General features: G+C 35.9%; 1 protein-coding gene across 30 annotated transcripts in view; it reads left to right on the forward strand.

Moving 5' to 3' along the window:
- CEP70 (centrosomal protein 70) overlaps positions 1–12,544 on the forward strand; it is a 97,831-nt gene that overhangs the window by 45,907 nt on the left and 39,380 nt on the right. For 21 of the 30 annotated variants that reach the window (XM_060395320.1, XM_060395318.1, XM_060395332.1 and 18 more), the window contains 2 exons: positions 8,191–8,360; positions 10,836–10,892. In XM_060395320.1, the coding sequence (XP_060251303.1) occupies positions 8,191–8,360; positions 10,836–10,892 (227 nt within the window). The remainder of the gene's footprint in view (positions 1–8,190; positions 8,361–10,835; positions 10,893–12,544) is intronic. The other 9 variants (XM_060395324.1, XM_060395335.1, XM_060395372.1 and 6 more) reach the window with 1 other exon arrangement.

Genomic DNA, 12,544 nt, shown 5'->3' on the forward strand with positions numbered 1-12,544 from the left:
ATCTCACTTAATCATGATGTATGATCCTTTTAATGTGTTGTTGGATTGAGTTTGCTAGTATTTTGAGGATTTTGCATCTTGTTCATCAGTGATACTGGCCTGTAATTTTTTTTTTTTTTTTTTTTGGTGGTGGTATGTTGTCTAGTTTTGGTTTCAGGGTAATAGTGAAATGAGCTTCCTTCCTCTGCAGTTTTTGGAAGTTTCAGGAGGATAGATGTTCACTCTTTCCTAAATGTTTGATAGAATTTGCCTGTGAAACCATCTGGTCCTGGACATTTTTTTGTTATTGGAAGTTTTCAAATCAATTTCAATTTCAGTACCTGTGGTTGGTCTGTTCATATTTTCTATTTCTTCCTGGTTCAGCCTTGAAAGTTTGTACCTTTCTAAGAATTTTTGCATTTCTTCCAGATAGTCCATTTTATCAGCATATAATTTCTTGTAGTAGTTTCTTATGATCCTTTGTAATTCTGTGCTATCAGTTGTAACTTCTTTTTCATTTCTAATTTTATTAATTTGAGCTTTCCTCCCACCCCCTTTTTTATGATGAATCTAGCTAAAGGCTTATCAACTTTATCTTTTCAAAGAACCAGCTTTTACTGTCAATGATCTTTTCTATTGCTTTCTTCATCTCTAATTCATTTATTTCTGCTCTCATCTTTATGACTTCTTTCCTTCTACCAACTTTGGGTTTTGTTCTTTCTCTAGTCGCCTTAGGTATAAGGTTAGGGTTTTATTTTAAATAGTTGTATTTATTTATTTTTGGTTGCATTGGGTCTTCATCGCTGCATGTGGGCTTTCTCTGTTTGTGGCAAGCAGGGACTGTTCTTCATTGTGACACATGGGCTTCAATAGCTGCAGCATGTTTCTCAATAGTTGTGGCTTGTGGGTTCTAGAGTATGGGCTCATAATTGTGGTGCATGGACTTAGTTGCTCTGCAGCATGTGGCATCTTCCTGGACCGGGGATCAAATCTGTGTCCCCTGCATTGGCAAGTGGATTCTTATCCAGTGTACCACCAGGGAAGTCCCTGTTTGTTTGTTTATTTTTGGTTGCACTTAGTCTTCCTTGCTGCAGGTGGGCTTTCTCTAGGTATGGCAAGCAGGGGCTACTCTTCTTTATGGTGCACGGGCTTCTCATGTGGTGGCTTCTCTTGTGGAGCACAGGCTTCTCCCTGTGGTGGTTTCTGTTGTTGTGGCGCACAGGCTCTAGGCACATGAACTTCAGTTGTTGCAAGTGGGCTCAGTAGTTGTGACTCACAGACCCTATGCGCTCAGTAGTTGTGGTGCACAGGCTTAGTTTCTCCACAGCATGTGGAATCTTCCCAGACTAGGGATCAAACCCATGTCCCCTGCATTGGCAGTCAGGTTCTCATCCACTGTACCACCAGGGAAATCCAGGTTAGGTTGTTTCTTGAGGTTAGGTGAGATTGATTTGCTACAGTACAATCTATTGTATTTGTGTGTTTTACAATTGTTGTTGTTGCTGTTTTACCTGTAATTGATAAAATGTTGTGGTCGGAAAAGATGCTTGATATGATTTCAGTTTTCTTAAATTTACTGAGGCTTAATTTATGGTCCAAGATGTGATCAGTGCTGGAGAATGTTCCATATGTGCTTGAAGAAAGTATATTCTGCTTTCAGATGGAATGCCCTATAAATATAAAACTATAAAGTTCATTTGGTCTAATGTATCATTTACAGCTTGTATTTCCTTATTGATTTTCTGTCTGGATGATCTATCCATTGATATAACTGGAGTGTTCAAGTCCCCCACTATTACTGTGTTACTAGTGATTTCCCTTTTTATGGCTATTAATATTTGCCTTATATATTGAGGTGCTCTTATGTTGGGTGCATATATATTTACAATTCTCAAATTTTCTTATTGGATTGATCCCTTGATCATTATGTAGTGTCCTTCCTTATCTGTGTTGGGTATTTGAGATTCTTAACATTTCCAGGTGAATTTTCCAATTCTGTTGTTGATTTCTACAAAGAAAGCCTGATGAGATTTTATTGTATGTGTGTTTCCATTTGGGGTGAACTGGCATCTTAACAATACTGAATGTTCTGATCCATGAATGTGATATCTCTCCATTTGTTTAGGTTTTTCCTTAACTTTTTTCAACAGTGTTTAATAATTTGAGGTGCACTGATTTTCCACGTTTCATCAGTTTTCTCTCGTAACTATTTAATATTTTGATGGTTTTGCAAGTGTTTGTATTTTCTGTTTCAGTTTCTCATTATTCATTGCCGGTTAATTTTTTCCCCTCTTTTTTTTATTGTGACAAATTATTTCCCTAACATAAAATTTACCATTTTAAAGTGTAGAGTTCAGTGGCTTTTAATACATTAACATTGTTGTACAACAATTCTCAACCATCCATCTGCAGACTTTTTTTCATCTTCCCAACTAAAACTCTATACTGGTTAAATAGTAACTGCCCATTCCTCACTCCGTGCAGCTCCTGGCAGCCATCATTCTACTTTCTGTGTCTATTGATTTGACTACTCTGGGTACCTCATATAAGTGAAGTCTTATAGTATTTATCCTTTTGTGACTGGCTTATTTTATTTAACATGATGTGTTCAAGATTCATCCATGTTGTAGCATGTGTCAGAATTTTAAGTCTGGATCCTCAGCAGGGGCCACAGGACTGGAAAAGGTCAGTTTTCATTCCAATCCCAATTCCAAAGAAAGGAAATGCCAAAGAATGCTCAAACTACCATGCATTTGCACTCATCTCACACGCTAGCAAAGTAATGCTCAAAATTCTCCAAGCCAGGCTTCAGCAGTACATGAACTGTGAACTTCCAGATGTTCAAACTGGATTTAGAAAACACAGAGGAACCAGAGATCAAATTGCCAACATCCATTGGCTCATCGAAGAAGTGAGAGAGTTCCAGAAAAACATCTACTTCTGCTTTATTGACTACACCAAAGCCTTTCACTGTGTGGATCACAATAAACTGTGGAAAATTTTGAAAGAGATGGGAATACCAGACCACCTTAGCTGCCTCCTGAGAAATCTATGCAGGTCAAGAAGCAACAGTCAGTACTGGACATGGAACAACAGATTGGTTCCAAATCGGGAAAGGAGTACATCAAGTTTGTATATGGTCACCCTGCTTATTTAATTTATATGCAGAGTATATCATGTGAAATGCTGGACTAGATGAAGCACAAGCTGGAATCAAGATTGCCGGGAGAAATATCAATAACCTCAGATATGCAGATGACACCACACTTATGGCAGAAGGCAAAGAGGAACTGAAAAGCCTCTTGATGAAAGTGAAAGAGAAGAGTGAAAAAGTTGGTTTAAAACTCAACATTCAAAAAACTAAGATCCATGGCATCTGGTCCCATCACTTCATGGTAAATAGATGGGGAAACAGTTGAAACAGTGACAGACTTTATATTTTTGGGCTCCAGAATCACTGCAGATGGTGGTGACTGCAGCCATGAAATTAAGACACTTATTCCTTGGAAGAAAAGTTATGACCAACCTAGACAGCATATTAAAAAGCAGAGACATTACTTTGCCAACAAAGGTCCATCTAGCCAAAGCTGTTTTTCCAGTAGTCATGTATGGGTGTGAGAGTTGGACTATAAAGAAAGCTGAGTGCTGAAGAATTGATGCTTTTGATGTGTAATGTTAGAGAAGACTCTTGAGAGTCCCTTGGACTGCAAGGACATCCAACGAGTCCATCCTAAAGGAGATCAGTCCTGAATGTTCATTGGAAGGTCTGATGTTGAAGCTGAAACTCCAGTACTTTGGCCACCTGATGCCAAGAACTGAGTCATTGGAAAAGACCCTGATGCTGGGAAAGATTGAAGGCAGGAGGAGAAGGGGACGACAGAGGATGAGACGGTTGGATGGCATCACCAACTCAATGGACATGAGTTTGCGTAAACTCCAGGAGTTGGTGATGGACAGGGAGGCCTGGCGTGCTGCAGTCCATGGAGTCACTAAGAGTTGGACACGACTGAGCAACTGAACTGAATATTCTATTGTATGTACAATTGACTCTTATAGAACATGGTTTGAACTCTGTATGTCCACTTATGTGCAGATTGTTTTCAGTAGTAAATGATTCTGAACTCCACGATGAGTGTTGAATCCATGGATGCAGAGGAACCTTAGATACTGAGAGCAACCTATAAGTTATATGTGAATTTTTGAGGGTACCAATTGTTGGCATCCTTAACCCCTACATTATTCAAAGATCACCTGTATATACCATATTTTGTTTATTCATTCACGGTTATTCATTCTAACACTGTTCATCACTAGACACTTGGGTTGTTTCCATTGTTTGGTTTTTGTGAATAATGCTGCTGTTTATATAGACATACAAATAATCTGTTCCAGTCCCTCCTTTCAGTTCATTTTGGTGTGTGCCCAGAAGGGGATTGTTGGATTGTATTGTGGCACTAATGGTAAAGAATCCATCTACCAGTGCAGGAGACTTAAGGGATGTGGGTTTGATCTCTCAGTCAGGAAGATCCCCTGGAGGCAGGGCATGGCAACCCATTCCAGTATCACCTTGAGAATCCCCATGGATAGAGGAGCCTGGCGGGCTACAGTCTGTAGGGTCGCAAAGAGTCTGACTGAAGTGACTTGGCACATGCATGGTAATTTTATGTTTCATTTTTTGAGGAACTGCCATACTTTTTTCCATAGTGTCTGTACCATTTACATTCCCACCGTCAAAGTAAAAGATTTCCAGTTTCTCTACATTCTTAACCACACTTGTTTTCTATTTTTGTTTTGTTTTTGTTAGTAGTAGCCATCCTAATGGGTGTGAAATGGTTTCTTATTGTGGTTTTAATTTGCATTTCCCTGATGATTAGTGATGTTAAGCATCTTTTCATGTGCTTATTGGCCATTTGTGTATCTCTTTTTGAAGAAATGTCTATTCAAGTCCTTTGCCCATTTTAAAATCAGACTTATGTTTTTGTTGAGTTGTAGGGGTTATTTATTCTGAGTATTGACTCCTTATCAGAAGTATTGGGTTGGCCAAAAAATTTGTTTGGGTTTTGTTCAGGTTTTCCTGTGAGATGGTGCAGCAAAACCTGAATGAACTTTTTGGCCAGCCCAATGTTATTTGCAAATATTTTTTCTCATTTTGTGAGTTAGCATTTTATTCTATTGTTTTTCAATGCACAAAAGTTTGAATTCTAATAACGTCAAATTTATATGTTTTTTCTTTTGCTGATTATGCTTTTGATGTCATAACCAAGAAATGGTTGTCAAATCCAATGTCATGAAGCTTTTGCCTTATGTTTTCTTCTAAGAGTTTATAGTTTTAGCTCTTTAGAACTTTGATCCATTTAAAATTCATTTTTTTACATGTATACACCTAGTTTTTCCCAACATCATTTGTTGAACAGACCCTATTCTTTTCCCATTGAATGATCTTGGCATGCTTGTTGAAAATAATTTGACTGTGCATAAGCAGCATTATCTCTGAGGTATTCATTCTACTCCATTAGTCTGTATGTCTTTAATGCCAGTACCACACTGTTTTGATTACTTTGGCTTTGAAATCAGGAAATGTGAGAGCTTTAACAAGATTGATTTGGCTATGTGGGATCTCCTAAGGGTATGAACTTTAGGATGAATCCCAGCAAACTGATTCAGTACATACATACTTTTCATTACAGGTTATTACAAGATTTTGAATATAGTTCCCTGTGATATACAGTAGAACCTAGTTGTGTATCTATTTTATATATAGTGGTCTGTATCTGCTAGTCCCAAACTCCCAATTTATTCCTCACTCCCTGCCCCTTTGGTAACCATTGGTTTGTTGTCTCTCTTTGAGTCTGTTTCCATTTTTAAAATAAGTCCATTTACATAATATTTTAGAGTCCACAAATAAGTGATATCACACTATATTTGTCTTTTCTGACTTTGCTTCTTTTAGTGTGATAATTTCTGAGTCCATCCGTGTTGTTGTAGATGACATAATGTAATTCTTTTGTAAGTCTGAGTAGTATTCGATTGTGTGTATATATATATGTATCATAATCCATTCATCTGTTGATGAACATATGTTTCCATCTCTATTTCTGCAAAAAAAGTCATTGGGATTTTGATAGAGATTGCATTAAATCTGTAGACCACTTTGTATAGTATTGACATCTTAACAATATTAAGTCTTCCAGTCTGAACACAGGATATTTTCCTAGTAATTTCTGTCTTCTGTTTCCTTCAACAACTTGTATAATATTCAGTGTATAATTCTTTTGCCTTCTTGCTTTATTCCTTTTTTATTCTTTTTGATACTACTGTACATGGAATTGTTTTCTCAATTTTCTTTTTAAATTGTTTCTTGTTAGCGTATAGACATAAAGTTGATTTTTTGCATTGACTTTGTTTTCTGTTACTTTCTGAATTCATTCATTCTTTTGGGTTTTTGGGTTTTTTTGGTGGACTGTAAGGTTTTCTGTGTTTTAGATCATATCATCTGGAAAGAGATAATTTTAAGCCTTTATTTCTTCTTCTTGCTTAATTGCTCTGGCTGGGACTTCCAGTACTATATAGAACAGAAATGGTGAATGCAATTATCTTTGCATGGTTCCTGATCTTAGAGGAAAGGTTTCAATCTTTTAATGTTGAATATGATGTTTTCATAGATGGCTTTTATTATGTTGAAGTAGTTTCCTTCTGTTCCTAGTTTGAGTGTTTTTATCATGAAAGGGCATTGGACCTTGTCAAATGCTTTCTCTACACTGGTTGAGATTATCGTGTGTGGGTTTTTTTTTTCCTTTTATTTTGTTAATATAGTGTATTACTTTTTTTTTTTCATATGTTGAACCATTCCTGCATTCCAGGAATAATCCTACTTGGTAATGGTGTATAATCCTTTTAATATGCTGCTTAGAATTTGGTTTAATAAACTCAGTTTGTTGCATTTTTGCATCATTGTTTAAATGATGGGATATCAGTTTGTGGTTCTCTTTTGCTTGTGTTGTCTGGTTTGGGTACTAGGGTAATGCTAACCTAATAGAATGTCTTGGGAGAGATGCAGGTGATTCTTTTATATCGTGCAACCTTGAAAAATTCAGTCATTCTAGTTTTAAGTCACTTGACTATAGATCTCCTGCCTGGCTCAGGGTGGGGCTGAGGCAGAGAATAAAGTCTGGGTATATATAGCTGGTGGTTACTGAGAGATGGTATGGTACCCAGAAGCTGAGTCTCCTTTTTTCCCCTGAGGGTCTCTAAGTCTGTGCAAACTTGACACTATGGGTAGGAAAACATGTGCTTAGATGTGCACCTCTTCTGAAAGTAGTGTCTTAATATTGTACAGATAGATGGGGATAGGGCTTCTCACTGAACTTTATAAAAAGTGTATTAATAATAATGATGGTGCTGCTGATAATGACCTTTCAAAGGACCTAGAGGGATGGAAGCCATTGTTGCTCATTTGCTTAGTTGTGTCTGACTCTTTGCAACCCCATGGGCTGCAGCATGCCAGGCTTCCCTGTCCTTTACCATCTTCTGGAGCTTACTCAAACTCATGTCCATTGAGTTGGTAATGCCATCCAACCATCTCGTCCTCTCTCGTCTCCTTCTCCTCCTGCCTTCAGTCTTTCCCAGCATCAGCGTCTTTTAGGAAAACCAGGCCAGTGATATTTCACTGAAGACAAGAGAGTATTCACAATTTACATTCCCTTGCATAAATCTTGGGGGTATGTATTATTTCTTAACAAATTCCTGATTATGCTGAGTTTGCAGTCTCCCACATTACATGAATGCCTAAGTTAATTAAACCATGTGAAATCCTGAATTATCATTGATCATTTAAGAATCTTAATTTTAATTCTTGATTCTTTTCAGCATCTTTAATATTGGCCCCTTCCTGATTATCATTTTCATCTAAACCTGTATATAAACTTAGTCTTACAAAGATTGAGTTCTTTTACTTATTATGTATCCTTAAATGCATGTGAGTATAAATAATATTTTCCCCATTTTATGCTGATTTTACTTGTTACAGTTTTTGCATTTATGATGTATCATTGTTCTTGGACCTTGTACCCATTTAAAAACAGCCTCCCTACTGAAGTTCTTGAATGAGACAGCTTCATAGAAAATTTTAGGATAGCTTTTTCTACAATATTGTTAGAACAGCATGTCTTAGATGTACATATTGTAATTCATTTTTTGAAAAATTTCTTACAGGCAAAATGTGAACATTATAAGAAAAAACGAATGGAGCAACAAGAGACTATTGCTGCTTTGCAGAAGGATATCTATAGGTTAACACAGGAAGAAGAAGAACGCATTATCACTCAAAATAGGGTGTTTTCCTATCTCTGCAAAAGAGTTCCTCATACCGTCTTGGATAAACAGTAATGTTTGCTACATAAATTGATATGTAGCTAGACTCTTCATTTATTAAAAAATAGATTTCATCTTGGGTATGGTTTTATCTGTTAAACTGGTGGAATCTTCCTCTTCTCTGCCCTTTTTTTGGTTTGTTTTAAAGTCATTAACTTGTTGAAGAAAACAGTTGGTTGTCCTGGAGAGGTACATGCTAGATTTGTCTATTTGCTTCCTTATTATGTCTTTTAATTTATTCTTCTGTCTCCTGTATTCCCTCTACACTGGAAGTTAAATCTAAATTCAGATGCAAGTATTTTTGGTGACATATTTCATAGGTGATAATTTATTCTTCTAATAATAACATATATGTTTAGTAGAGCTTCTCAGGGATGCTAAGATTGTTCAGGGGTTTAAATAGCAACAATCTGATCCTTCTATAAATTTCCCATTCTCTTCTCATCTGATGGTTTCTCTTGTTTTCAATTCTGCTATCCCTTTCTCTCTTTTTTTCTTGCTGGAGTTCTTCCATTAAGAAAAAGCACCTTTCCTATTGGGTAGGGACTGTCTGGTTGTCCTGTATGGTTTGTTACAGGGAAGGTAAGAGCAGTGATCAGTTCCTTAATTTTAATTTTTTTGAGTAAGCAGTTAATGATCAATTGTAATAGTCTAGTTGGGAAATAACACAGATCTAAAAAGAAAGAAGAGATACTGCAGAGATGGACAGGAATTGTCTATACCAATTGACTGTAGATGTTGAAAGAAGGAGAGAAGTCAAAGATAGCCAGATTTCAAGCTAGATTTGGGGAAAGGGACAGGAGGAGTATGGATTTATCTACAAACATGTACTTAGATATCTTCTGTCAGCCACATAGAGATATCATGCCTGTTGTTTAGTTGCTAAGTTTTGTCTGATTCTTTGCGACCCCGCCGCCCTCTAGTTTCCTCTGTCCATGGGATTTCCTAGGCAAGAACACTGGGGTGGGTTACAGTTTCCTTCTCCAGGGGATCTTCCTAACCCAGGGATCAAACCCACATCTCCTGCATTGCAGATGGATTCTTTACTTCTGAGCTACCGGGGAAGCCCCATCAGGCCTATAGTTAGAAAGGCCCAACTCCATAGAGCTTTAAAGTTTAGACAGAGAAAGAAAAGGCAGAAGAGAAGTTACGTTTGGGTGTCAGGCTAACTGAGGAACAAGAATGTTTGAAGGAGAGGGTGGTGAGGAGTTTTATATGCCACTTCATTGGTTTATGTTTGTCTTCCTACTGTAATTTGCTCAGCTGCTAGTTTGACACATAGTAAGTCTTCCTTAAAAGTTTATTGACGGTAGAGGTAATAGTCATTCAGAATGAATGAAGTTTATCATGTAGGAAAAATAGAAATGGGATAATAGCATTGGGGAAGGAGGGAGGTGAGAGGGTTTGTAAAGTATATGAAGGAAATTAAAGCAGATTTGCAGAATAATATGAAAGCTGATATGTGTTGGGATGGGGAAAGTTGAAGGGAAAGAATAATTCAAAAAGTTACGATGTTAAAAGCACAACTGGTTGAATTAGTTCTGAAAAAAGGAGATGGATAAGTACAAGAGTGAAATACTAAAAATTCTTGCTTTAAAAAGAATAGTATGTGAAAGTGTAGTGTTATTTTATTTTTCTTTGAGGATTTTTTTTAATTAGAAAAGCACTGCATGCCTACAAACATTCAAACAATATAAAAGTATATAAAGTAATATATTATAAACCTGCTTACTTCTCCTAATTCCATATCCTGGAGGTAACCACTTTCAACAGTTTAGTTTATGTTCTTCCTCGTGTTTCACAGCAATAGTGCTGTTGACTTTTTAGGTGGGACCATTCTTCATTATAGGGTATGATGAGCATTCATTTGTTCATTAATGAACTTTTAAGCATCTTTGCTCCCTCCCCAACTATTCAGTGTGACAACCAGTACCATCCCCCAGTTTGGGTAGTATTATCCCTCAGTTAAGAAGTCATATAGTTCATTTTCAGTACATAGACTCATATACACCTACTTTCTTTAAAAAATAGTTATATATTTGGCTATGCAACATTAATTTTTTCCTACAAATTTACATTATCTCTTCTAATGCCTCCTCATTTTCTATAATATGGATGTGCCATTATTTAACTTTTCCCTTGAAGAATGTTTAGATTGTGTCTGAGTTTTCACTCATAATGAATTGGACAACTTTGTTCATCTTAAGTGATAGCCTTGGGCAAATGTTTCTGTGGGAGTGATTGTTAAAGGTAGACCTGTTTGATCAAGGAGAATATACATTTAATATGTTGAGATTTAATGTCTGTGGTTATTTAAAAATGTATACATTAAAATTAAAATATATGGCATAGTGGGATACTTCTGGCAAAAATCACTTACATTTTTTATGAATTTGCAGATATTTATCACTATAATTTGAAATTGAATAGAGACAATAGTAAATGTTCCAATACCACATTTTAAAAATAACTCATCTGTTTTCTAGGTTGCTTTGCCTTATTGATTACTATGAATCTAAAATTAGAAAATTTCATAAACAAAGGTATGACTTGTCGTATATTACAATTTTAAAAGTAATTGTCAAGTTATGAATTACAACAAAAGTTTTTATGGCCTTTTGAAACATAAAATATGCTTTGAAAATCTATGGATATGTGTATAATTTACCTAATATGTAACTATAAATTCTTTTTATAAAGAATCTTTAAGACTGTACTTTACCACTTATGTTAAAATCCATTGTTTCATTTATATTAAAATATGTATATTTAATCATCACTAAGTATTGGTCACAGAAGAAATAGTATTTTTATTTTGTTGAGGTATTGTGATTTGTTCTGCTGATGTCATCTAGCCACTAGATAGTTACTGAGTCTATCAACACAGTGTGTAGGATTAGCTTCCTGCCAAAGTACAGCCTAATTAATTAGTATGCAGATTTATGAGATAAAGATAAAACATTATAGTGCAAAATCAAGTATATAAATAAAGCACAGTTTTCACCTCTGATTAAAGCAGTAAGGGTAAAATTTTAAATGATGGTCTTTGACTAATCAAAAATTGCTGAAAGATATCTAAGGCCAAATAATCTAAAGTACTTTAATATAAATATCTAAGACCTTTAATATAAAGGCTATTTTGTTTCACTGTTTATAAATGGAACAGTTCTTTAAACAAATATTTATTTAAGCACCTACTTTCTGCCATGTTCTGTTTTTATCTGAACAGATAAAATAGATAAACATCAAATAACTTCAGGGAACTTCTCTTTCAAATGAAGCTGTGTTTTAAGATGGTAGACATGGTGTTAGATTCTGTAGAGATAGGAAAATGTTTTGAACATGATTCTTACCTCCTAGGAGTTTGCAGTCTAGTAAAGGAGATTAAACGTAAACACATTAATAGTTAAGAAAAATAATGTGAGACTTAAGACCCTAATATATAATGTTGCAATAAAAGTAATTACTAAAAAGTGTGCAGTCGGTCAGTAATACAGGAGTTAATAACAGGAACAAATTGGTTTTGGATGGAGTAACCAGGGAAGCCATTAAAAAACAGATGGGGGTTGTGCTTGCGCTTGAATAAGTACAATTTAGGAAAGCAGAAAGGCAAAAAAAAAAAAAAAGCTGCGAATATGCTATGAACAAAAGTTCATAGATGTAAAAGGATAAGCTTTTTAATGGCAGTATAATTAAGCCAGTTTCTCTGAACTTTAAGGGATTTGTTGATATATTCATAGATAGAGGTAGTATGGAGAGCAGTCATTCCCATGGAGGACCAAGAGTAAGCTATAAATGAACAAGACATCATTGGCCTTGGAAAGAAGGAAGATACTGTTTCCTTTGATACAGAAAACCTGGGTGATGGGGTTGTAAGTATGTATACTAGGGTTCTAGCAAGAAACAGAACCAGTAGAATGTACACTCATATACAGAGAGTGAATTGTCTTAAAGAAATAGGTTCATGTGATTGTGAAGCTGGCAAGTCTGAAATCTGTGAGGCTGGCATGCAAGCTGGAGACCCAGGGAAGAGTTGATGTTGCAGTGTTGAGGCTGAAGGCAATCTGGAGGCAGAATACCTCCCTTCTTGGAGTTTTTAGTCTTTTCTTCTAAGGTCTTTAACTAATTGCACAGGGCTCACCCACATTGTGAAGAGTAATCTGCTTTATTCAAAGTCTATTGATTTAAATGTTTG

The sequence above is a fragment of the Ovis aries genome, chromosome 1, assembly GCF_016772045.2.
Source record: "Ovis aries strain OAR_USU_Benz2616 breed Rambouillet chromosome 1, ARS-UI_Ramb_v3.0, whole genome shotgun sequence".
Lineage (NCBI taxonomy): Eukaryota > Metazoa > Chordata > Mammalia > Artiodactyla > Bovidae > Ovis > Ovis aries.